We start from the raw sequence: 25,923 nt of genomic DNA, 5'->3' as shown, positions 1-25,923 counted from the left end.
TTTTCTTTTAAAGATTTTATTTACTTATTCATGAGAGACAGAGAGGGAGGCAGAGATACAGGCAGAGGGAGAAGCAGGCTCCCTGCAGGAGCCTGATGCCGGACTCAGTCCGGGACCCCGGGATCACACCCTGAGTCAAAGGCAGACGTTCAGCCATTGAGCCACCCAGGCGTCCCTCAAAAAGAACATCTTAGTTTTTGCATCATTCCAAACCTGGTTTGTACTGTCTGACTAGTACTCTCATCCACATGGTACCAAGGCCAGACCTCTGAGAATCCTCTGGGATTCTTTTCCCTTGCTATCCTTCTCCCCAAGTCTTTTGGTAAGTCCTGTCACTTCTTCCAAAATATATTTCATTTTTTTAAAAGATTTTTTATTTATTTATTCATAGAGACACAGAGAGAGAGAGGCAGAGACACAGGCAGAGGGAGAAGCAGGCTCCATGCAGGGAGCCCGACGGAATCGATCCAGGGTCTCCAGGATCATGCCCTAGGCTGCAGGCGGCGCTAAATGCTGCGCCACCAGGGCTACCCCCAAAATATATTTCTAATCTGTTTTCTGTTCTCTGCTTCTATCCTATTCCAAACCACCATCATCTTTTGCCTGCAACAGTGGTATCCTCAGTTTTTCCTGTTTCCATCCAGATCCCACTGCAGTTCATTTTGGAGGTAGCTGGTCAGTCTAATCATATCACCTTGCTTTAAACACTCCAGTGGTTTTCCATGGCCTTCAGAGCGTCCACTTAAACAGGCCCCTCCTTCTGCAACTCTACTGCCTTCACCATTCTCTGGTCACATTGTCCTTGGGACATTGCCTACCATATGCCAAGTTCTTGCCCACCTTTTCTACTAGGAATCTCTTCCTCTGGCTCTTGATACCACATCCTACTCATTGTTGACATCAGCCTAAACTCACCCTCTCAGATAATTACACCAAGGTTTATTTTGTTTGTGGTTTGTCTCTTACACCAGAATACAAGTATTCTAGGAACAAGGACTTTTGTTTTCTACATGCTTGACATGTAGTAAGCACTTATTAAATAAATCTTTGCTGAATTACCAAGTAAACTAAGACAGTTCTGTTCAAAACCCTACAGGGGGGACGCCTGGGTGGCTCAGCTCTTGAGCACCTGCCTTCGGCCCGGGGCATGATCCTGGAGTCCCAGGATCAGGTTCCCACATCAGGCTCCCTACATGGAGCCTGGTTGTCTCTGCCTCTGTGTGTGTGTGTCTCTCATGAATAAATAAAATCTTAAAAAATAAAATAAAATAAAACCCTACAGGCACTTCCCAGCACCTTTTAGGGTCCAAAATCTTTAACTTACCCTATCAAGATCCTTAGATCTTCACTCCAACTCATTTTGAACCTTTCTTCCTCTCTCTAGTCAAACTGGCTCTCACTGTCCCTGCTACAGCATATCCTGAGGCTTCTGCTGGAAGTACTCTTCTCCAATACCACTGCTCCTCACATGACCACCAAAGAAGCCAGTTCCTTGGCTAATTCCTCCACAATCTTACAGTCTTTATTTAAAGTCACTTCCTCGGGGGTCCCTGGATGGCTCAGCGGTTTGGCGCCTGCCTTTGGCCCAGGGCATAATCCTGCAGTCCCGGGATCAAGTCCCACATCAGGTTCCCTGCACGGAACCTGCTTCTCACTCTGCCTGTGTCTCTGCCTCTCTCTCTGTGTCTCTCATGAATAAATAAAGTCTTTAAAAATAAATCAATAAATAAAAGTAAAGTCACTTCCTCAAAACCAGATTGGAGTCCACTCTTACAGGCTCCTATGGTACCTTGATCATCAATTCTTTCAATTACTCCTTTAGTTCTAGATCAGGGGTCAGTAAACTAAAGCTCCTTGGCTAAATAGGCCACTCCCATTCATTTACATATCATCAGTGTTCAGTTTTGTGCTACAGTGGCAGATCTGGCCCTCTGTGGTTTAATGACCCCTGTGCTAGGGCAGGAACTATATATTCCCCAGTGTGTGTGGCAGAAGACTCAGTAACTTATTCCCTCCCTGTGTTGCAGGGATTCTGATTCTGGTTACGTATTTCAGTTTCTGCTCCTCTTTTGTCCTTATTCTGCAAGGAAACGTGGAAAGAAAAGAGATAACTCATATTTTTAAATAATTACTTATGTAAGTCATCGTCAACAATAATGTTTTTTATACTGTTATTAAAAAAATCATAAGATTGTTATTTCCTTTTTTTTTTTAAAGATTTTATTTATTTATTCATGAGAGACACAGAGAGAGAGAGAGAGAGGCGCAGAGACACAGGCAGAGGGAGAAGCAGGCTCCACACAAGGAGCCCGATGTGGGACTCGATCCTGGGTCTCCAGGATCACACCCCGGGCTGCAGGCGGCCCTAAACCGCTGTGCCACCGGGGCTGCCCAAAATTATTATTTCCTATAAATGTGGTGTGCACATTAAAATGACGATAGGTAGAGTAACTTTTTCTGTATATTTTTCAAGTAATCTCTATACCCAACATGGGACTTGAACTCACAACCCTGGGGTGAGGAGTAGAGTTGCATCCTTTACTGACTGAGCCAGCCAGGCACCCCCTAACGTTTTCTTTATTTTAACATCTTGATTTGGTTTGATTAGGATTTTTCTTAAGGAGCACTACTAAAGTTTAAAAACTTGTCTGGGGGACGCCTAGGTGGGTCAGTGGTTGAGTGTCTGTCTTCAGCTCGTGGTGTGGTCCTGGGGTCCTGGGATCGAGTCCCACAGGCTCCCCTCAAGGAGCCTGCTTCTCCCCCGTGTCTCTGCCTCTCTGTGTCTCTCATGAATAAATAAAATCTTAAAAATAAATAAAAACTTGTCTAAAGTAGATTCTGAATACTTCATGTATTAAACTTTCAGGTTTTTGGATTCCACATTGGATTGTCACTTGTGAACACTTTTGGAATAGCCCTGGGCTTTTGCTCATAAAATACAGAATATCTTCTAGTTGAAACTCCACACCAGACTTGTGGGTCTGTTCCCTATACCGCTAGGCCCGTTCAGACCTAAGACTTTGCTCATGTTGCTATTTCCAGGTTATCTGCTTAACTCTTCTCAATTTAGGCATCACCTTTTCTGAGACATTCTCTGACCTTTCTCTCCTTATATTGCTCTCAGTCCTGGTATATAACTATAATACAACATTCATTATGCTTTGTCATAACTTCATTTTTAAGTTTTTTGAGATAGCTTGTGAACTCTATCAAGTAAAAAGCATATTTTACTCTTTTTTTTTATATACCTAAGTTTTAGCACAGACCTTAATTCTATATGTGTGTATGTATATACATATTTACATATATGTATATACACACACACGCACATAAGAGTAAATGTTAATTGAAGCTGGCAGTGGAGAGAATTAACAGACATCTTGTTTTGCTCTGGTCTCCTTTTAATTGCCTCCTACATCATCTTGTTCAAAAGGAGGGACTACCGGGGGCCTCCCTGTGGCAATCTGATCCCAGCTCTATTCCCCTTCCAGATAATGTCATGGTAACCACCACCCTCTCCCTTTGAGCCACATCTTGTACTGCAGCTTTCCTTCTGCCTGGAGAAACTTCCTTTCACTAACCCCTGCTCCTTCTAGACCTATTTCAGTAGTAAATTTAACTTATGGTCTGAATATAGGGAAAATTCGGGAGCAGAAGTACTAAATAAGAAAATTAAACTCCACTGGGTTCATCCCATGTCATATGTTAATAATAATAAACATATGCTAATTAGTATTTTTGTTCTGGAATATTTGCTACTTGCCAGCCTCAGCCTGCAGTGCTGCTGCAGCGCCCTCTGCACATCTAGCTCCTGCAAGTTGCAGCAAGTCAGGCTTGCTTCTGGCACACCTCTTTTAACTGAAAGTCTTGGCAGTGAGCTAGATTGGAAGCATTCCCCGCTATAGCACAGCATATACTCTATTGCTAACCTAGGGAATGGGAGGAAAGCTGCGTGTAGCACAGAGCACCAGCTGCCCCCCCACCCCCCGGGACTGGAAAAAGCTGTTGTTTTCATCAGGTAGGCTGTTTCTCTCTAAGTAGACTGGAAGGCATCTGGTCTGTAAGAGCTGGCATTTAATGTGAAGATGTTGAGGATTTATAAGACTGAATTTGTGGGTCTGATAGCCTAATTCAAGCAATGTGTGGAGGCTGCTGTACCCAATAATGGCTTAGTTCGGCGGGGGGTGGAGGGGTGGTGTCAAGATTAAAATTAGAGCAGGAGATTTAATTAGCAGTTTTTAGATACTCACTATTGGCAGTTGTCAAAGTAAATTACCTTAAGAACACCGAAATCTTGGGGGAAAAGGAGCATCAGTCTAACCGCAAGACTTTTATCACTGCCCTGTGGGATGTGTCACAACTATATAGCATAGCAACTCTCAAATGTTTTAATCTTGGGACACTTGTACACTCTTAAGGATAATTTAAAATTGCAAAGATGTTTTGGTTATGTGAGTTATATCTATTGATATTTATGATATTTTCATATTTTGATGTGTCATTTTGATTTGATAAGAAAATCAAATTGGGTATATTGGGACGCCTGGGTGGCTCAGCGGTTAAGCGCCTGCCTTCAGCTCAGGGTGAGATCCTGGAGTCCCTGGATCAGGTCCCACATCAGGCTCCCTGTATGGAGCCTGCTTCTCCCTCTGCCTGTGTCTCTACCCCTCTCTGTCTCTGTCTCTGTCTCTCTGTCTTTCATAAATAAATAAATAAAATATTTTTTAAAAATTGGGTATATTCGTTTTACAGTCATAATAAAGCCAGCACCAAAAAAAAAAAAAAGATTATTTGGGAGTATACAGGTATACTCCCAATACATTATACATCTTTTTTTTTTTTTTTTAAGATTTATTTATTGGGGCAGCCCCGGTGGCGCAGCGGTTTAGCGCCGCCTGCAGCCCGGGGCATGATCCTGGAGACCTGGGATCGAGTCCCACATCAGGCTCTCTGCATGGAGCCTGCTTCTCCCTCTGCCCCCCCCCCCACCCGCCGTGTGTGTCTCAATAAAAAAAAAAAAAAAAAGATTTATTTATTTATTTATCAGAGATATAGAGAAGCAGAAACATAGGCAAAGGGAGAAATAGGCTCCCTAAGGGGAGTCTGATGCGGGACTAGATCCGATCCCGGGATCACTCCCTGAGCCCAAGGCAGACGACGCCCAACCGCTGAGCCACCCAGGCAGCCTCACATTATACATCTTAAACTTACACAATGTTTTATGTCTATTATATGGCAATAAAGCTGTGGAGGGGGGTGATAGTAAGTCCTCTACATCTTAATATAAATAATGCTTTTATGAAACCAAAACAAAAGTAGTGAGAAGAGCAATGTTGTTTTTTTTTTCCCCCCAAATCTTTTTAAAGATTTTATTTATTTGGGAGAGAGCATGTGCATAGGAGTGTGAGGATTAGGGGGAGCAGAGGGAGAGGAACAAGCAGACTCCACCCAATGCAGGGCTCAATCCCATACCACAAGATGACCTGAGACGAAACCAAGAGTCAGATGCTTAACTGAGCCACCCAGGTGCCCCACCCCACCCCCATCTTTTTAGTGTCTGTCTTAATAGAATATAGCTGGATTTTCATATTCGTTTTTGCACTCAATGTTGTGATACAACACATTATATTACCTCTGGAAAACTCCACCGTATGCTTGGGAGAAGGTGGTCCCTGGACCATACTTTGAGACCTGCTGATATAGTAGAAACAACTGTGACTTTGGAATCAGACACACCTTAACTCAAACCTCAGCTTTTGTGTTGGATATCTGCATCAGCCTGAACAAGTGATTTTGTCTCTGTCATCTCCTTTGTTGAATGCAGAGAGAAGTGCAGTATAACTCCTAGGACAGCATAGGGGTTAATAGGTATTCTTAACTGTCTGGAACTTGATAGATGTGTAAGTACTGTTCCTCTGGGTACTTTTTTTTTTTTTTTAATTGTTTAAGGAAATGCCTGTATTAGTCTTGCTTGAGTTTTGTGTGAGTGTTGTGGGTTGGTTTCTAATTCTTTTCCCATGCCTAGTCTCTACATATAATACATAAAATTGTTCTATGGTCATTATTTTTTTAAAAGATTTTATTTATCTGACAGAGAGCATGCACAAGCAAGGGGAGCAGGAGAGAGAGAAGCAGACTCCCTGCTCGGCAGGGAGCCTGATGCAGGACCCTGGGATCGAGCCAAAGGCAGACACTTAACCAACTGAGACACCCAGGCACCCCCTCTGGTCCTTATTTGTTTTCATATCTCTCTCCCTCTACCAGAAATCCACTCCTCAATAACAAATAATCCTGTTTTCTCCTCAAATTCCTAGGTCTTAGCAGAATGTATGTACCTGGCAGTCATTCAGTAATACTTGAATAGCATCTGAAACCTCAACCTGAAATTGAACATAAGACCATATCATTGCCCCTCTCTCTCCACCAGAACACGGTACCTTCAGTTTTGTTTCCTTGAGTTCAGTCAATCTTAAATTAATTGGTTGTGGTATCAGTTGATATCACTAATAGTAATTTTCAGAAGAATTAGAGCCCTAGCACTTAAGGCTCCTTCTAGAGCTCAGACCATTTCTGGTAACTGTTACCCAACCTCCTCTTTTCTCCCATCCCACTGCCATCTTTCCTTGGTTAGGTGGCAACAGTATGAGAAAGTAAGTAATTTATTTAACAGATATTTAGTGGTTCCCGTTTTGTACAAGACGCCTAGAAGGGTGCAGCTTACATAGTACAGAATCACAAAGTGCCGTGGGATGCCTCTTGGTGTTGCCATTTGTTTTCAGGGTTTTTTTTAGCCCTTCTGTTAGGTAGGGTCTCTAACTTCCAGAAGCTTATGGTCTTTTTTTTTTTTTTTTTTTTTTTTTAAGATTTTATTTATTTGGGGATCCCTGGGTGGCTCAGCGGTTTCACGCCTGCCTTTGGCCCAGGGCGCGATCCTGTAATCCCGGGATCGAGTCGCACATCAGGCTCCCGGCATGGGGCCTGCTTCTCCCTCTGCCTGTGTCTCTGCCTCTCTCTCTCTCTCTATGTCTATCATAAATAAATAAATCTTTTAAAAAAAAAAGATTTTATTTATTTATTAAAGGGGGAGGGCAGAGACACAGAAAAGAAGCAGGCTCCGTGTGGGGAGCCCGATGTGGGACCCAATCCCGGGTCTCCAGGATCATGCCCTGGGCTGAAGGCGGCGCTAAACCGCTAAGCCACCGGGGCTGCCCCAGAAGCTTATGGTCTTAAGTGTGAAAAACGGGCACATACACAGTGGACCATAATTCAGGACAAGATGAGGACTGATGCTGAGTTTATCAACAGCCAGCTTCAGGTTTCCAGGATAGGATCTTGATGTTATGATGTGTGCTATTTTTTAAAGTCCTGCAAAGCCTGAGGCACCTGGGTAAGCACATTCAGTTAAGTTTCTGACTCTTGGTTTCAGCTCAGGCCCTGATCTCAGGGTTGTGAAATCCAGCCTTGTATTGGGCTCTGTGCTCAGTGCAGAGTCTACTTCAGATTCTTTCTCCTCTCTTCCTCTCTCTCTCTCTCTCTCTCTTGTCAAATAAATCAATCAAATTAATTAAGTAAAATAAAGTCGTACAAGGCCCAGGAAACTCCATGTTACGGTTCTGCCATTTCCAGGCTCTGGACGAGTCTGAAAGCAGGTAAGTAGAAGACAAAATTGGGATTGGTTGGTACAAAATTATAGAATGCTGAGGAAAATTAACCCCAAGATTCAAAATCAGACTCAGTTAACATTTTTTGAAACTGTAAACTAGGTTCTTTCCCTCTGTGTTATGTAATAGTCTCAACTACTCGGCAAAGTAGGTAGCACTATTCCTGTTTTCCAGATGAGGCTGATATCCAGACAAATTCAATAATTGGCTTAGTTTATATATCTGGTAGATGTTGGGACCAGGTTTTGATCTCTACTCTTGAGCCCAGCAATCTTTGCATTTAACTATACTGCCTTTGTTTTGTAGACCATGAAAGTCACATTCAAAGTGTTTTTTTGCTGGGAAGGTAAATGTAAAAATAGGTTTATGATTCTAATATTTCTAAAAAGACCCCCTTTTCACCCAAATGCTCCCAACTAGTAGTCACACAAGTGGGCTCAAGTTCATGAAATATTATTTAATCTGTTGAAAATTTTTCTTTTGACTCTGTCAGCAGCCAGGTATAGTGTGTATGAAAGTGCCTGTCATTAAGTTGGCACTTGTTTCCCAAATTTCTTATGAGCAATTCATAGAATCTCACTGCTGCCACCAAATGCCTACCTACATAATCATTAAATTTTTTGCTCATTTGCCCTTGCCCCTAAATGATGAGTGAGATAAAATTCTTTGGTATACAGTTAACCCTTGAACAGTGCAGGGGTTAAAGGCACTGGCCTTCCATGCAGTCAAAAATCTGTTTATAACTTTTTTTTCAATATTATTTATTCAGGGATGCCTGTGGCTCAGGAATTGGGCGTCTGCATTTGGCTCAAGGCGTGATCTCAGGGTTCTGGGATTGAGTCCCATTGGGCTTCCTGAATGGAGCCTGCTTCTGTCTCTGCCTCTCTCTCCCTCTGTCTCTCATGAATAAATAGAATCTTTAAAAAAAAAAAAAAAGATTTTGTTTATTCATTTGACAGAGAGCACAAGCAGGAGAGCAGCAGGCAGAAGAAGGAGAAGCAGGCTTTCCACGGGGCCGGGAGCCTGATGCAGGGCTCGATTCCAGGACCCTGAGATCATGACCTGAGCTGAAGGCAGATACTCAACTGACTGAGCCACTCAGGCACCCCAAAAATCTATATAACTTATGACTCCCCAAAAACTTTACTAATAGCTTACCATTGCCTGGGATAACATAACACAACCTGAATAGTTCATTAACACGTATTTTGGGCATTATATGCACTATATACCATATTCTTAAAGTAAGCCTGAGAAAAGAAAATGTTAAGAAAATCACATGGATGAGAAAATATATCTACAATACTCTATTTATTGAAAAAAATCCGTAAGTGGACCCATGCAGCTCAAACTCCTGATTTTCAAGTCAGCTATGTAGAGAGAAGTCCAGTGTAATCATTTACCTTTTTATTTATTTATTTTTTTCATTTACATTTACCTTTTTAAAGGCACACGTAGGGGATCCCTGGGTGGCTCAGTGGTTTAGCGCCTGCCTTTGGCCCAGGGTGCGATCCTGGAGTCCCGGGATGGAGTCCCGCATCAGGCTCCTGGCATGGAGCCTGCTTCTCCCTCCTCCTGTGTCTCTGCCTCTCTCTCTCTCTCTCTCTCTCTCTCTCTCTCTCTTTCTAATTAATTAATTAATTAATCAATCTTTAAAAAAATAAAATAAAGGCACACGTAAGAGGAGTAACCATGGGAGGAGTGGAAAATGGATGAAATGGACCCATCTGATTCTTTTTTTTTTTTTTTTTTTTTAGATTTTATTTATTTGTTCATGAGAGACACAGAGCGGCGGACAGAGACACAGGCAGAGGGAGAAGCAGGCTCCATGCAGTGAGCCCAATGCAGGACTCGATCCCGGGACCCTGGGATCACACCCTGGGCCAAAGGCACCAAACTGCCGAGCCACCCAGGCATCCCAACCCATCTGATTCTTAACTGTCTCCTTCTTAGGTGGGAATGATTGAGGGGGCAGAGCAGTGGCATGTGGCTAAAAGGCTGTTTGTGGAAAGAGTTAAGAACACTCTGTAAAGTCATGTGTCTCATTTATCCTTATCTTCCTTCCTTCTTTAGTCATCCTTAGACAGGCGGTGAGAAGCTGCAAACATGTCTGATTTTGTGGAAAGCGAGGCCGAGGAGTCAGAGGAAGAGTACAATGATGAAGGCGAAGTGGTGCCCCGAGTCACCAAGAAATTTGTGGAAGAGGAGGATGACGGTGAGGAGGCCCCAGCCTCAAGCTTCTCCCCACTATTGCTAAGCTTTGGATAGTTGGATTCTTGCTGATGAGAGGCTCAGGCTGAGCACAGAAGTTATCACACATGAGGTACCAGCTTGAGAATTTTCAGTAATTTATAGCGAATACTTACTGAGCATCTGTCTGCTGTATGCCAGGCACTGTGCCTAGAATTGGAGTATGAAATAAAGACCCTGCAATCATGGAGTTTATGTTAGTGGGAGGGGACAGAGAGTAAACCAACAAATAAATATATACATAATGTTTTCCTCTTTGAGAGACCTAGCAGTGTTGGTATTTATGTGCCCAGTTTTCTATTCTCTGGCCAAACCCAATCATTAGGATCCTCAGCAGAGTAGAATCATGAAATGGCTTTAAAGACAGAAAGGTAAATACAAGTTTTATTAAAAGTATTATAGAAGAAATCATATGGCTGCTGAATTTATAAACTAAGATGGAAACAAAGATTATTGGTGGCTCTAAAAACCCTAGTATGACTTTGAAGAGCCCAAATAATTAGGAGGATCATCTTGCCTAAAGACAGATGGTGAACATAGAAAGGAGATACTACTTTTCCAGATGCTGCTGCTCTAAGTTAGTGATCATGTTTTATATCTTCAGGTGAGACTGAAAAGTTAACATGGCACCCATATCATTAGGTTTATTTTATTTATTTATTTATTTTTTTAATTTATGATAGTCATACAGAGAGAGAGAGAGAGAGGCAGAGACACAGGCAGAGGGAGAAGCAGGCTCCATGCACCGGGAGCCCGACATGGGATTCGATCCCGGGTCTCCAGGATTGCGCCCTGGGCCAAAGGCAGGCGCCAAACCGCTGCGCCACCCAGGGATCCCCCATATCATTAGGTTTAGAGCAGAAAGAGAATCACAGTTTAAGCAGGTGGCCCTATCCCACCCCAACCCGTTACCCAAACTCTATGCTTCAAACATACATGTTTTCCAGATGAGGAGGAGGAGGAAGAGAACCTAGATGATCAGGATGAGCAAGGCAATCTGAAAGGCTTTATCAATGATGATGATGATGAAGATGAAGGGGAGGAGGATGAGGGTAGTGACTCTGGTGATTCAGAAGATGATGTTGGCCACAAGAAGAGAAAACGCAGTGAGTAGTCTCTCCTCAGTCAAGTAAGGCTGGGGTGGAAGTTGCAGTGGAGAAGGGGCCTTCACATCACCATGGTAACACTTTGTTTTCTCCAGCATCTTTTGATGACCGCCTGGAGGATGATGATTTTGACCTCATTGAGGAGAATTTGGGTGTCAAAGTCAAAAGAGGAGTAAGTGTCATTCTTTGTCTCTGTCCCCGGGGATGAAGGAAAAAGCCCTTGAAATTGAATGATTTTGGGGGACAAGACACCTCCAGAACAATTTGGGAGAAGAGAATATTGCTCCGTGTCCTTATGCCATGGAGACTAGAGTTGCATCCCACATCTGGGTGCCTGTTAGAAAAAGGCCTGTCAGAGTTTCAGGGGTAGGCCTTAGTGCTGAAAAAGCATAACTTAATGTGTTCTTTGCCATCTCCCTTGGTCAGTGGAACTATGGTGGGGATATGAGAATGAGACTAGAAAACAAGCATCCTTATGCTAGTCCCCTCAGGCCCTGATGAGACAGGTTTTCCCACCCCTAGCAAAAATACCGACGTGTCAAAAAAATGTCAGATGACGAGGATGACGACGAGGAAGAATATGGCAAAGAGGAACATGAAAAAGAGGCTATTGCAGAGGAAATCTTCCAGGATGGGGAAGGGGAAGAAGGGCAGGAAGCCGTGGAGGCCCCCATGGCTCCTCCAGAGGAGGAGGAGGAAGATGATGAAGAATCAGGTATGTGACATCAGGCAGGAACGCCTGCGTTTGGGTGGGTGTTGGGATTGCATAGACCCTAAGAGCAGGATGGGAAACCATTCTTCAGCTATAGGGCTTGCAGCATTTGACAGAAAGTTCATTTTTACGAGCCTCCCTATTCTTCTCACTGGCCTCCTACATAGTAGGAACTAAAGCCATTCAGTCCTGGTTCATGCTCTGCCTCTGAGCACTAATCCCTTCCTTCCTTGCCCAGACATCGATGACTTTATTGTGGATGATGACGGACAGCCTCTGAAAAAACCTAAGTGGCGGAAAAAGCTTCCTGGATACACAGATGCGTGAGTGGGGTCTGGTACAGGGTGGTGATACAGACATCTGAGTAGGTACAGTCAGGAAGGAGGAAGTGAGGTTTCTGCCAAAACTGGGACATCCCAGCTCTCAACTGTTTGGCTTCCTTGCCTTAGATAACCTTTACTAGGCAAGAATTTCACACTGCTCCTAGAAGCCCTGAGAGCTCTCTACATTATAGGGCCACTGTGGAATCAGGGTGGAGTCACGTGTGTAGGTCTCCATCCAGCCTCCCTCTGCACCTGTAGCTCCATGTTTATTCATTTAAACATTTGCCTTCTAAGTGTAATTTTGTTGTAAGAAAACTTTTGCTCTAAGAGGATACTGTAATGCCTTAGCAGAAGATATATCTGCTGAGCAGAATATGGACCTACCTGCCCTTGTGCTGTTTGATTTCCCAACACTGGCACATACCAACCATGGGCTTTTATCTTCCATAAATAATAGTTTTCCCAGAAATCTTCCCTAACTAAGCCTTTATTGCACAGTAAGTATGCTTTTTAAGATTTACCTTTCTCTTAACATTCTGGGTTTCCTTTGGGGCAAGCAGAGGATCTCTGCATGGGCTGCATCTGTTTCCTCTCACTAGAGCCTACGCCAAATGCCTCTTGTTGTCACCCACAGGGCCCTGCAGGAAGCCCAGGAGATTTTTGGTGTGGACTTTGACTATGACGAGTTTGAGAAATACAATGAGTATGATGAAGAACTGGAGGAAGAGTATGAGTATGAGGATGATGAGGCTGAAGGTGAGATCCGAGTGCGCCCCAAGAAGACCACCAAGAAACGTGTGAGCCGCAGGAGCATCTTTGAGATGTATGAGCCCAGCGAGCTGGAAAGCAGCCACCTCACAGATCAGGACAATGAAATCCGAGCCACTGACCTGCCTGAGAGATTCCAGGTAAGAAAGCTTCTTTCCTTCTGCCAATCTGTCATTGCCTGCCCTGAGCCTCCTTGCTCCTGGGGTTGTAGCAGAGAAATAATCTAGTAGTAATCTGATGTTGAATGGTATATAGGAAGTTGGCCTTGAACCCCATCTGACCAGGAAGTGCAGGGAGTCTGGGTTTTAGAGAAGGCTCTTGTGCTGCTTATGCTTCTTGAAATGGCACTCTTTCTTTAGTAAATATATAAGGTGTCTACTTCGTGCCAAGATGGTGCTCTTCTAGGGTGCTGGAAATGTGTGTGTGTGGAACACACATTTGTGTCCTGGAATGTTATATGTAAATGGTATATGTGTTTCCTACATGGGATACAGGGTAAAGTCAGTCTCATCTTATCCCCTGCAGCTCCGCTCCATTCCAGTCAAGGGGGCTGAAGATGATGAACTAGAAGAGGAAGCTGACTGGATCTACAGGAATGCCTTTGCCACACCAACCATTTCTCTGCAGGTACCCAAAAAAAAGATCCTCATTTTGACATGAACCGGAAGCCATTTCATCAAGCTGAAGACCTGCTCCTCCCATGCCCCAAACATCTCTGTGCCTAGTACAGGACAGTATGGGTGTCTGCAGGTGTATGAGAGATTTTTCTAGATTTTATCAGACAAAGTTATCCTCTGACATGAAATAGTTTCATGTGTGGTAAGACAAAACAAGTAACAATGTTATTGCTATTTCTTTCTTTCTTCTGGCTCTAGGAAAGCTGTGATTACCTAGATCGAGGGCAGCCAACCAGCAGCTTCAGTCGAAAAGGGCCCAGCACAATTCAGAAGATTAAAGAAGCTCTGGGCTTCATGCGAAATCAACACTTTGAGGTAGCATCTGAAGCTCTCTAATGGCTCATTGGTTAGAAATTCAGTGGGGGCAGGGTGGGTAGGGGGGCTCCCAGGTGGCTCAGTCAATTGAGTGTCCAGCTCTTGATTTTTGGCTCTGGTCATGATCTCAGGATTGTGGAATCAAGGCCCACGCCAGCGTGGAGCCTGCTTGAGACTCTCTCCATATCCCTCTACTTCTCCCACACCCCCACTTCTCCACTTGTGCATGCACGTCCTCTCTCACTAGCTCTCTCTCAAAAAAAAAAAAAAAAATTTTTTTTTTTCAGCTGAAGGATGAGGGTAAGGGGAGCTGCCTGTCAGGTAGAGAGTCCTCTTCTCCTGTCCTCACATATGTCCTTACGTTGGCTCAAAGAGTGTGAGAAGCAAAGGAGGAGACTCTAGTGATCAGGAGAATGATGCCACCTGTCTGCAGCATCATCTTCCCCTATGGGGGAGAGCAGGTGCCCTTGATGAGCCTCTGAGGGAGGCCATGTTTCTGACTTGAATTTTCTGGAGCCACTTACCCCTCTGGCAAAGGAGCTTCTTACAGATCTTTCCACTCTGGTTGACTGCGGTCTCCTTGCAACTTTAGGTGCCTTTTATTGCTTTCTACCGTAAGGAGTATGTGGAGCCTGAGTTGCACATCAATGACCTGTGGAGGGTGTGGCAATGGGATGAAAAGGTAAGATGGATCCGTACCCTCTAAGAAGCTGAGGTGGGGACTGGGAACCACTACTTCAAGAGCCTAAGCCTCCTGTATGGTGGCAGCCCAAACCTCTCCATTCTGTCAAGCTCTCCTCAGGGTCTCCCGGTAAAGAATAGAGCAACTTTGGGTTTCCAGGGCCAAACACCAGCCCTTACCCCTGCCCTATCTTGTCCTAGTGGACCCAACTGAGGATTCGCAAAGAGAACCTAACACGGCTGTTTGAAAAGATGCAGGCCTACCAGTATGAGCAGATCTCCGCTGACCCTGATAAACCTCTTGCTGATGGCATCCGGGCTCTGGATACCACTGACATGGAGAGGTAACATGTGCAGGGTTTATTCCATTACAGAGAGCCCTCAGACCTAAGATGGGCCCCTGGGGAGCAGCATAACCTACGAAATCCTCAGCACAGGGCCCATCCTTTAGAAATCCAATTTGTCACCACATCAAAAGTGATCTTTTTGGCAAACAAATTCATCTTAGTTATCTATATTGGTGAAAAAGGTTAAAAGAATAAGAATGTCATGTTTGCTGATCTGAAAATTCTCTGCATATAAAGTTACTTGGAAACCAAATTATAACCAGAAAGTATCTTGATGAGCCTGCAATCAACGAGTATGGGAGGGGAGCAGATGACTTTAGTGGCCAGTGTCATGAAGCTGGTGGAGTAGGGGGACAGGCTATCTCAGAGTCTGAACTTTGCTAGAGACATGATGCTTCAACTGTCTTTCCTTTTTTTTTTTTTTTTTTTTTTTTTTTCGTCTTTCCCTTTTTTTATCCATTTCTAATGATCATCATTTGACATATTCCTTCTCTCAGATACCGTAGTTGAAAGTAAGTCATGGTCTGGTGGTGGTGGTGTGTATCTCTAATAATTGAAGAACATAGGCCCCATTCCAGTTGAGATCTTGCTTCATGGGAATTGGGCTTCTTGTAGCAGAACTGGATTTATTCTACTACTCAGTGACAATTGAAGTTTTATGTCTCTTTCCTCCAGGCTGAAGGATGTACAGTCAATGGATGAGCTGAAAGATGTCTACAACCATTTCTTGCTTTATTATGGTCGTGATATCCCCAAGATGCAGAATGCCGCCAAGGCCAGCCGCAAGAAGCTAAAGCGTGTACGGGAAGAGGGAGATGAGGAAGGTGAGTGCTGGAAAGGAAAACCTGGGGAGGCTTGATGGCCACAACATCCCCTAGGATGGCCTGGGCTGAGTGCCCTTTGGGGCTTCTCTACATATGTCAGGTCCTTGGGAGTGACTGGAAACTAGAACAGTAACTCAGGATTTCTTCCCAGGTGAGGGTGAAGAGGCAGAAGATGAGGAGCAGAGGGGCCCAGAGCTCAAGCAGGCCTCCCGCCGAGACATGTACACCATCTGCCAAAGTGCTGGGCTAGGTAAAAGCTAGCTGCTTTGTATCCGGTGTATTTAGCCCTGAGCAAGGGGAGTTCTTTGATTGCCACTAGTGGGCAGGAAAAGGATTTAGTCATTTCAGCGAATCACCAGTGCAATTCTGAACACTTGCCCACATTACCAACACCCAGCCCACAGTAATGGTCCAACCTTTCCCTAACTACCTGAAGGAATGAGAAGCTCACATGATCAGAGGGATGGAGTCCATCCTATCTTTGAGAGATTCTTTCATTAAACTGTAACTTCCATCTTAGTTTTGAGCCCAGGAGTCAAAGAAAATTCCTATTTCTGCTGCCTGATAACAGCATGTTGGGTGCTTAAAGGCAAATTTTTTTGTGTTTTGTTTTGTTTTACTTTTTTTTTTTTTTTTAAGATTGGTTGGGTTTTGTTTTTTTGTTTTTTTTTTTTTAAACAAAGTTTATCCTTAAACATATAATAGGATATAAGACAATACTTTGTTGTCATAGGTGGCAACAGATGCTGTGACAGGGAATCCAGATATTTAAACAGGAATGGAATTAAAGGTCATCATTGCCTTGGGCACAAGAAACAACTTACTTTTTGCCAGATTTCTTAATTCCACCTGTAGGTCCCTTCCCCAAGTCCTTCACTTTTAGCTTCTCAGGTTTCTTCTGCTCCTATTTTGGTTTCTGCTTGAATGCTTTATCTTTTTCATCCATCTTTTGGGGCTACTGCTAGTCACCTTCATGACTGGACATGGCACCTGCCGCCCTTTCCCCACACCCTACCATTTTTCACTATCCATAAACTTCCTGGTCCTGCTTATTTGTGACCCTTTTACAGTTTAGTTCCCAAAATTGCTGCTCTGAACTTGGAGACCAAAGAGATTTGTCAGCGTAGCTGTTGTCTTACCTTTCACCCTCCTGTTTGCTTTAGATGGTCTGGCCAAAAAGTTTGGGCTTACTCCGGAGCAGTTTGGGGAAAACCTCCGGGATAGCTACCAGCGGCACGAGACAGAGCAGTTCCCTGCTGAGCCTTTGGAGCTGGCCAAGGATTATGTCTGCAGGTAGGCATGCAACAAGTGGCTGGCAGGAAGAGGGGCCTGGGGGCCAAGGCACTGTCATTCTGCAGCTGCCCCATTTCCCCACAGCCAATTCCCGACACCAGAAGCTGTGTTGGAAGGTGCTCGCTACATGGTAGCCCTGCAGATTGCCCGAGAGCCCCTTGTCCGACAGGTGCTGAGGCAAACCTTCCAGGAGAGAGCCAAGCTAAATATAACCCCCACCAAGAAAGGCAGAAAGGTGAGCTGGTTGAAAGGTTTCGATCTAACATGTGGTCCAGCTTTATGTTCAACTGGATTGAGTTTCTTGCTTTTGTGCTCAGCTGAGCTGTCTGCCCATGAGCAAAGAGGCACTCTTTGCTCCTATGGTCAAGCCAGCCTATTAGTAGGCTGATGATTCCTCTTGCTGTACACAGGATGTCGATGAAGCCCACTACGCTTATTCTTTCAAGTACTTAAAGAACAAGCCTGTTAAGGAACTGAGAGATGACCAGTTCCTCAAGATCTGCTTGGCTGAAGACGAAGGGCTGCTCACCATTGACATCAGCATAGACATGAAGGGGGTAGAAGGGTAAGCAAAGCTTTCAGCTGGGGACTGTTTGGGGGAGGGTTTGATGAGGGGGGCAGGCCTTCAGGAATGTGAATCACAGTTTCAGAGTCAAGCAAGCCATTGTCCCTGGCTCACTTGTGTTTGGGGACATTTGAGTATCCCCTCTCTTCCCCACCCTGACATTACAGTGTTCTCTCCTCAGCTATGGCAATGACCAGACCTATTTCGAAGAGATCAAACAGTTTTATTACCGAGATGAGTTCAGCCACCAGGTGCAGGAATGGAACCGACAGCGCACCATGGCTATTGAACGAGCTTTGCAGCAGTTCCTCTACGTGCAGATGGCCAAGGAACTCAAAAATAAGCTGCTGGCCGAAGCCAAAGAATACGTCATAAAGGTTAAGGCAGAAACTCATGGTCTTTAGGTCATGGTTTCCCCAAACTAGAGCGGAGAGCACAGGAACCCCTTAATAGTGGTCTTCTCCGGGTGGGTAGAGTGTAATCAGGGGGACTGCAAACAAGGCTACAGATCACTCCAAGACCTCCCCATTTGAGGACCCTCTCGGCTCCCACCCCCAATCCAAATTTTTGGCTTATATTGTTGTCCTCTATATACTCCTGTTTCCAAAAGCAAGGTATGCCTTCATACCAAAAGTTTGCCAAGGGCTCAGAGCATGTGCACATGTCGTTAAAACCTTTGCACACACGTGCCCACATCTGTTTCCTTATTAGCACACTTGGTTAGCCTCTTGGCCATAGTATCTGTGTGTCTTCTCCTCAGGCATGTAGTCGAAAACTCTACAACTGGTTGAGGGTGGCACCATACCGGCCAGATCAACAGGTAGAGGAAGACGATGACTTTATGGATGAGAACCAAGGGAAGGGCATCCGAGTCCTAGGCATTGCTTTCTCCTCTGCCAGGTAACTGCCCATTCGTGCTTGCCCGGCCTCACCCCTTCCCTCTTAATCTCATTCTTCTCTTACTTATATTCTCTTATTTCTGATTTATTGCACTGTTCTGGTCTGGTTGACAGAGATCATCCTGTATTCTGTGCCCTGGTCAATGGCGAAGGAGAAGTGACAGACTTCCTTCGGCTGCCACATTTTACCAAACGGCGAACTGCGTGGAGAGAGGAGGAAAGGGAAAAGAAGGTACGTGGCTGGGATGGGGTAACCAAGTGTACATCTTAAGTGCATTTCACAGTTGCACTGGGGATACATGTTTGTGGTCTATACAACATCCTATACAAGACCCCGATAATCTCTACCTGGTTGCTGAACCCTGGAGTCCTAAGATAAAGTCTCACTTTCATAAGCAGTAGATGGCACTCAAGTTCTGGTGCAGAATTTACTTCTGGCTAGAGGCCAAGTCCTAGGCCTTGTGTGCATCTGGGTCATACTGTTCCAGGAGCTGAAAGCCAGTGAGGCATTAAGCCAACCTTTTCCCAGCTTTAGCCTTTCAGTGTGTTGTTTTTTTTTTTTTTTTTTCCCCAAGGAAAAAGGAATTTGAATTCATCTCAGGTATATGTTTCTGATTTTTTTTAACATAAAGATATCTCCGTTTTGCTGAAGAGGGTTACATCCTAAAGTAATTTTTAACAATCCTTTTTTTTTTTTTTTTTTTTTTTTTAAGGAAAAAAAAACGTTGAAATGAGATTAGAATAGCCCTAACAGCCAAGCAGTGGTTTATGTTAGCAAAACCTAAATATGTTTATTCCTGGCTGGATCAGTCAGAGGAGCATGCCACTCTTGATCTTAGGATTATGAGTTCAAGCCCCAGGTAGGGTGTAGAGACTACTACAAAGAAAGGAAGGAAGAAAAGGAAGACCCAGGTTGTTTGATCACAACTGAGTACAAGCCAGAAGCGTAGTAATTTTAGGAAATGTTAATGGATATATAACCAGAGGTCTTAGTATTCTGTTTGTGTTCCAGTTAGACAGTGTGTATGTATCATATAGCTTACTTTTCTCTGGTCTTATAAGGTCTCGGCATTACTTAGGGAGAGCAAACTTTTAGAAATCTCCATATCTTCAGAGCCATTCAATTCCAATTTTATTTTAATCCAGGCTCAAGACATTGAAACCCTAAAGAAATTTCTCCTGAACAAAAAGCCTCATGTGGTGACAGTCGCAGGAGAAAACAGGTAGGAACACCAGGGGATCAGACTAGACCTAGCTTAAATTCATTCATCCCTTCTTACTGAATCTGGTATGTGCCTCTAAAAAAGTGAGCATGTGTCTCTGTAGACCCTTGGTAAATTTCCCATCCCCAGGGAGTATTTTGTCTTCAAAGCCTTTTCCTCCCCCACCTTACCCGCATCCCAGCCATAAGTCTACCTATCCCTGAGAAACAATTCAGAAAGAGCCCCGACCAACACCCCTCATCCCTCCAGGGACGCCCAGATGTTGATTGAAGATGTGAAGCGCATTGTGCATGAGCTGGACCAGGGCCAACAGCTGTCCTCTGTTGGGGTGGAGCTGGTTGATAATGAGTTGGCCATTCTCTATATGAACAGCAAGAAATCGGAGGTAATGCTGGAGCCCCAGTCTTAGGACCTGCACAAGTGATAGTTGTCAATCCCAGGGAAATTCATTAGGGAAATGAAGGTGACCAAGGGCACCACCAAGGGACTGCACTTACTCAACCCATCCCAGGATGCTTCATTTTGCCAGTCATGGCTCAGATTAGGAGCCCTGCAGATTAAATTGGCCCCAGAAAAACAGGGCCCCAGAGGAAATGAGAAAGTCACTTAAAGTCAGAATGCTTTGGACTTCCTTTTGCTGTTGGCACCTGAGGGAACTTAATGGTCCTGCTGGTCCTCATTTGACTCTAGGCAGAGTTCCGGGATTATCCTCCAGTGCTGAGACAGGCCGTCTCCCTGGCCCGGCGCATCCAGGACCCTCTGATTGAATTTGCCCAGGTGTGCAGCTCTGATGAAGATATTCTGTGTCTCAAGTTTCATCCCTTGCAGGTGAGTAGGGTTTGACAGATAAGCCTACGCAGGCAGAAAGGCACAGTCATCTTATCCCTGCCTGCTGTGTGTCCACAGGAGCATGTGGTAAAAGAGGAGCTGCTCAACGCCTTGTACTGTGAATTTATCAACCGAGTTAATGAGGTTGGGGTCGATGTCAACCGTGCCATCGCTCACCCGTATAGCCAGGCCTTAATCCAGTATGTCTGTGGCCTGGGACCTCGAAAAGGGACCCATCTCCTAAAGGTAGGGTTGGGTTGAATCAGAAAATAAGAAACGTTCCCATTTCATTGAGTCTTTACACTATGCCAGTATGATTTGGCAAAAGGCCAAAGTTAGGTAAAGAGACTTGTCCATAGTCATCCAACTAGTGAGAGTCCAAGTCAGACTTTAGACTCAGGTGGCCACAGCTGTGCTCTTCACTACTATACCAAGTGGCTCATGGGAAAGATAGCTGTAAACCAGAATTTAAAACAGATGGAAGAGGGAACCCCGGGTGGCTCAGTGGTTTAGCCCCGCCTTCAGCCCAGGATGTGATCCTGGAGACCTGGGATTGAATCCCACATCCAGCTCCCTGCATGGAGCCTGCTTCTCCCTCTGCCTGTGTCTCTGCCTCTCTCTCTCTCTCTCTCTTTCTCTCTCTCTCTCTCTCATGAATAGATAAATTAAAAAAAAAAAAAAAAAAACAGATGGAAGAAAGTAAGAAGGGCACCTGGGTGGCTCAGTCAGTTAAGTGTCTGCCTTTGGCTCAGATCATGATCCCAGGGTTTTGGGATCAAGCCCCATGTCGGGCTCCTTGCTCAATGGGGAGTCTGTTTCTCCCTTTCTGCCTTCCATTCCCCTGCTTATGCTCTCTCTCCCTCTTTCTCTCTTTTTCTCAAAAAAATATTTAAAAAAAAAAGTGGAAGTGGGAAAAGTACTAGACACAAACCTCAGGACAGTGGTTTATTCAAGTGGTAAAATAGATTTCAGTCAGGAGTTGAAAGGGAATGCAAGGAGCTTTAGAAGCATGGGTAATACTCTTTTGCTTAAGATGAGTAGTGGGGTTGTTGGATATATGTTTTATCGTTAACTTTTTTTTTTTTAAGTTTTTGTTTAATCACTACGCCCAATATGGGGCTGAAACTCGCAACCCCAAAATCAGGAGTCACATGCTCAGAGCACCCAGGTGGCTCAGTGGTTGAGCATCTGCCTTTGGCTTGGGTAGTGATCCCAGGGTCCTGGGATCGAGTCCCACATCAGGCTCCCTATAGGGAGCCTGCTTCTCCCTCTGCCTCTCTCTGCCTCTCTCTTTCATGAATAAATAAATAAAATCCTTGAAGAAAGAAAAAAGAGTCATATGCTCTTCTGACTGAGCCAGTCCGGTGCCCCATTATATCATTAATTTTTAAGCCATACGTTAGTTACCTTTGGCAAGTGTAATATAGTTCATTAAAATAATTTTTAAAATAGTAGGGTATAGTGTTAGATATTGAGGCATGGGGAGAGAGTTCCCATCATAGAGGGTTTCCCAGAAACATGAAAGCAGGCAGGGAGGGGGGAGGCCTGCCTACTGCTCTGGTTCACCCCACACCTCTCCCCTAGATCCTGAAGCAGAACAACACCAGGCTCGAGAGCCGGACCCAGCTGGTCACCATGTGCCACATGGGTCCCAAAGTCTTCATGAATTGTGCTGGCTTCCTCAAGATTGACACAGCCTCCTTGGGGGACAGGTGATGCCCTCTGCCTGGGTGGGCCAGGAGGAGGTCCCTTGGGCTTTGCTTTGGGGATTCAGGGAATTAGGGCTGTCAAAGGGCCCAAGGTATTTGAATTGAGAAATATTTTAAAGCAAAGGTGAGGAACCTCTATTGAAAGTCAAGAGCCTCTGACCTATGGAAAAGATCGGTTCAATTGTGTGAAACTTTTTTTGTGTGAGAAAATCATAAAAAGAACCAACTTAACTTCATAAATTAAGGCCAGGATACATATAAGACTTCGTTCAGTAAACACAAACATGTTCTCTTATTACCATCTACCATGGCTAGGTAAGGGTGGGACTGGCAGGGGCAATGGAAAAGGAGTGTGGGGGTATGAGGAAGTAAGGAAGGGGGAGAGAGATTCGGTATGTTTTGAGATGATGTTATTGAGAGAAAGTTCTATTCACTTGGACTTTGGACTTCACCATTGACCTCTTCCTCTCCAGAAGTTATCAACTCAGTCTTTGGAGGATCTTTTCCACGGGCACATAGCTCCTCATTCAGTAATGGAAATCAGTGGGGAAATAGGCTTCAAGTTCTAAAACTTCATTTTCCACCCAGCTTTGCTGTAACACTCCACGAATAACATAGGTCCATGTGAGTGCACGGGCAAGACCAGCCTGGGAAGGCTTTATGGGGGAAAATAGCTGCCAGCAAATTTTCAGAAGTCTCTTTCCCCCTTCTTGTTTTATCTTACTGTAACACTTATTTAAGTTCATTATATAAAATTCAATGTATAGCAGTATTATGCAGAAAGTGGAAGTCCCCCATAATCCCACCCCCCAGAGATAACTACCATAACGATTTGGTGTATACTACAACGTTCCTAAATTTTATTTTTGCTATGCATTTACTAACTACCCATTTACTACGAAAATGGGATCATACGGTTCATAGTGTTTTGCAGTGCATTTTTCACGTATCAGTATATTGTGGCCATCTTTCCATGTCAGCACACATAGATCTACCTCATTATTTTTAATGGCTGTATAGTATTCCATTGTATGGAGGTACCCTAATTTATTTAACCAATTCCCCATTGGTGGACATTTGGGTTGTTACTAGAAGCTTCTTGTTTTATATCCTTGCCCCTTTTCTGCCTTGCCTTCAGCACTGACTCATACATTGAGGTTCTTGATGGTTCCCGAGTCCACCCTGAGACCTATGAGTGGGCCAGGAAGATGGCAGTGGATGCTCTGGAATATGATGAATCAGCTGAGGATGCCAACCCTGCAGGAGCCCTTGAAGAAATCTTGGAAAACCCAGAGCGACTCAAGGACCTGGACCTTGATGCCTTTGCAGAAGAACTGGAGAGGCAGGTGGGTGACAATGTAGAGGCCTGACACAGAAATCATCCCAGGTAGCCTAGTTGGGAGGAAACTCAGCCATCAAATCTCCAGAAAACTTCTGATACTGTTAACATGTGAGACTTGATCCTCTCTTCTCCCTCCCCACGCTATACTGGGTTTTTCAAGGAAGTGTTCACTCTGCCTCTTAAGGAGCCAAGGGAGTCTCAAACTGATACAGTCACTACAAGGGGGTGCGGGGTAGGGATTGCTGTCAGTCAAGTTTTCTTTTAGACCTCCTCTCCTCCTTTCCTATTTTTTAAGATTTTATTTATTTATTCATGAGAGACAGAGAGGCAAAGACACAGGTAGGGGGAGAAACAGGCTCCTCACAGGGAGTCTGATTCGGGACTTGATCCCAGGACCCTGGGATCACACCCTGAGCCAAAGGCAGGTGCTCAACCTCTGAGCCATCCAGGCGCACCTCCTCTCCTCCTTTCCAGTAGCACAGCTTTGCATGTGTCTATTTCACACATCGGGATTCTGTGAAGCATTTTTATTCTAGAACGTTGCATGGGAGAGAAAACTTGAAAACTTCCTATCTTAAATGTTGAAGGGGAAGAAAAGAGAACCCTGATGGGGGCCACTGAAAGCCCTTGTTGGGATGCCTGGGTAGCTCAGTGCATGAATGTCTGCCTTTGGCTCAGGATGTGATCTTGGATTGCCGGGATCGAGTCTCACATCGGCCTCAAGAAAGCCCTTGTGGCTTCAGTCAGGAATGGTTGCAAGGCTTTTCCTGATGAGTATCTTTCCCAGGGCTATGGTGATAAACACATCACCCTGTACGACATCCGAGCGGAGCTGAGCTGTCGGTATAAGGACCTCCGGACAGCCTACCGCTCTCCCAACACAGAGGAAATCTTCAATATGTTAACCAAAGAAACGCCAGAGACCTTCTACATTGGTAAATTCTGGGTCTGGTTTTTAGTTGGAGGAGGATATGTAAGGGTGGGGGGGTACATTAACTGTATACATTCAAACCAAGCCATGATTCCACAAAATGAGGCAGGTTTGTAGGTAGAAAGGACTGAGAACTTTTAAGAAGATTATAAATATAAAGTCCTGGACTAGAAGTCAAAACTAAGTCCAAGGTCAAATTGTGTCTTTAACCTGCTGCTGCAGGATCTTTAGGGAGTCACTCATATAGGCTTCATGTTTCCCTGTCATCAAATCAGAAGATTTCTCTTCTCAAGGAAGGAGGTGAGGGAAACCAGTGGAGATGCTATAAGACAGATGTTTTGTCAGGAAAATATCAGCAGAAGGAGTCACTCCTCCAGTTCTCTTAGCCTGTTCCCTTTTCTCTTCTTTCCTTCCCTGTCCTCCCTTTCCCACAGGAAAGCTCATTATCTGCAACGTCACTGGCATTGCCCACAGGCGTCCCCAGGGTGAGAGCTATGACCAGGCAATCCGCAACGATGAGACAGGGCTATGGCAGTGCCCCTTCTGTCAGCAAGACAATTTCCCTGAACTAAGTGAGGTAGGTGCTGCAGTGTTATTATGGTTACTGGATTTCTTCAGTCAAATGTTCTTTGCACTCCGGAAAGGAGTCGAGAATCGAGCTATTACATGCTTTTACCGAACAAATACGCAGAGAGGGAAGAGGGCTGGAACACATACAGGTCTAATGTGAAGTCCCTTTGTATGCTGGTCAGAAATTGGTGTGTTTCCTTCTATTCTGGCTCAGCCTTTAACCCATGTTTCCCATTCTCTTGGAATCTAACCAGATTAGAGACGTGAAGTCGTATGTTTCTTATTACAGGTTAGGAGTCTCCCTGTTCATTCTAGTTAGAAAGTATCTGTAGGTTCTCTTTAATTTTTCCATCTTCCACACACATTTTAATTTGTCCCAAGTTCTTCTAGACACTATCTGCCTTTCTAATGGTCAGAAGTCATTACAGCCACTCTGAAAGCTTTTTCTGGGTCTTCAAATGTTCACAGGCAGTCTGTGAAGGCGATAATTTCTGAACTATACCTAATAAAAGAAGCTGATGGGATTTGTCCAGGTTATAAGAAAGTCAAGGGGGGCCTGGTTCATTGAAACAGGTTGTTCTGAGGAGACTGGTGTGTTTATTTCTAATGTCCACTATGTCTGAACAAAATGTGCAAGAGGGCCTCAGTTGCAACTAGAGGGATGTACAGATTAGATTAACATAAAGGATTGATCTGATGGCCAGTGGTGCCAAACATCACTTATGAATTAAGGAACATTAGGGATGTTCAAAATCTATGTTGGTGGGTGGCTAAGTCATTATGTTTTCAGACATGTTGCCAGGTGTTATGATAAGATAAATTACAGTGTCCCAGCAGCTCCTTTTTGAATGTGTGATCTCCAGAATCTTAATGACCAAGCTCCTCTCCTGATGCACTTT

General features: G+C 44.5%; 1 protein-coding gene across 3 annotated transcripts in view; it reads left to right on the top strand.

Moving 5' to 3' along the window:
- Positions 1 to 25,923, top strand: part of SUPT6H (SPT6 homolog, histone chaperone and transcription elongation factor) — a 35,349-nt gene that overhangs the window by 2,085 nt on the left and 7,341 nt on the right. For 2 of the 3 annotated variants that reach the window (XM_041725551.1, XM_041725549.1), the window contains exons 2-27: positions 9,735 to 9,876; positions 10,859 to 11,017; positions 11,113 to 11,189; positions 11,540 to 11,732; positions 11,968 to 12,052; positions 12,687 to 12,960; positions 13,346 to 13,447; positions 13,696 to 13,812; positions 14,405 to 14,494; positions 14,695 to 14,837; positions 15,516 to 15,664; positions 15,816 to 15,914; positions 16,828 to 16,957; positions 17,042 to 17,192; positions 17,368 to 17,522; positions 17,704 to 17,899; positions 18,283 to 18,422; positions 18,536 to 18,653; positions 19,568 to 19,644; positions 19,894 to 20,029; positions 20,335 to 20,472; positions 20,551 to 20,718; positions 22,057 to 22,184; positions 23,320 to 23,527; positions 24,311 to 24,458; positions 24,889 to 25,031. In XM_041725551.1, the coding sequence (XP_041581485.1) occupies positions 9,768 to 9,876; positions 10,859 to 11,017; positions 11,113 to 11,189; positions 11,540 to 11,732; positions 11,968 to 12,052; positions 12,687 to 12,960; positions 13,346 to 13,447; positions 13,696 to 13,812; positions 14,405 to 14,494; positions 14,695 to 14,837; positions 15,516 to 15,664; positions 15,816 to 15,914; positions 16,828 to 16,957; positions 17,042 to 17,192; positions 17,368 to 17,522; positions 17,704 to 17,899; positions 18,283 to 18,422; positions 18,536 to 18,653; positions 19,568 to 19,644; positions 19,894 to 20,029; positions 20,335 to 20,472; positions 20,551 to 20,718; positions 22,057 to 22,184; positions 23,320 to 23,527; positions 24,311 to 24,458; positions 24,889 to 25,031 (3,633 nt within the window). In that variant the 5' untranslated portion in view covers positions 9,735 to 9,767. Of the gene's footprint in view, positions 1 to 9,418; positions 9,615 to 9,734; positions 9,877 to 10,858; positions 11,018 to 11,112; positions 11,190 to 11,539; positions 11,733 to 11,967; positions 12,053 to 12,686; positions 12,961 to 13,345; positions 13,448 to 13,695; positions 13,813 to 14,404; positions 14,495 to 14,694; positions 14,838 to 15,515; positions 15,665 to 15,815; positions 15,915 to 16,827; positions 16,958 to 17,041; positions 17,193 to 17,367; positions 17,523 to 17,703; positions 17,900 to 18,282; positions 18,423 to 18,535; positions 18,654 to 19,567; positions 19,645 to 19,893; positions 20,030 to 20,334; positions 20,473 to 20,550; positions 20,719 to 22,056; positions 22,185 to 23,319; positions 23,528 to 24,310; positions 24,459 to 24,888; positions 25,032 to 25,923 lie in introns of all 3 variants that reach the window. The other variant, XM_041725550.1, reaches the window with a different exon arrangement.

This window comes from Vulpes lagopus, chromosome 12, assembly GCF_018345385.1.
Source record: "Vulpes lagopus strain Blue_001 chromosome 12, ASM1834538v1, whole genome shotgun sequence".
NCBI lineage: Eukaryota > Metazoa > Chordata > Mammalia > Carnivora > Canidae > Vulpes > Vulpes lagopus.
This window is presented reverse-complemented; position numbering and strand designations above follow the sequence as displayed.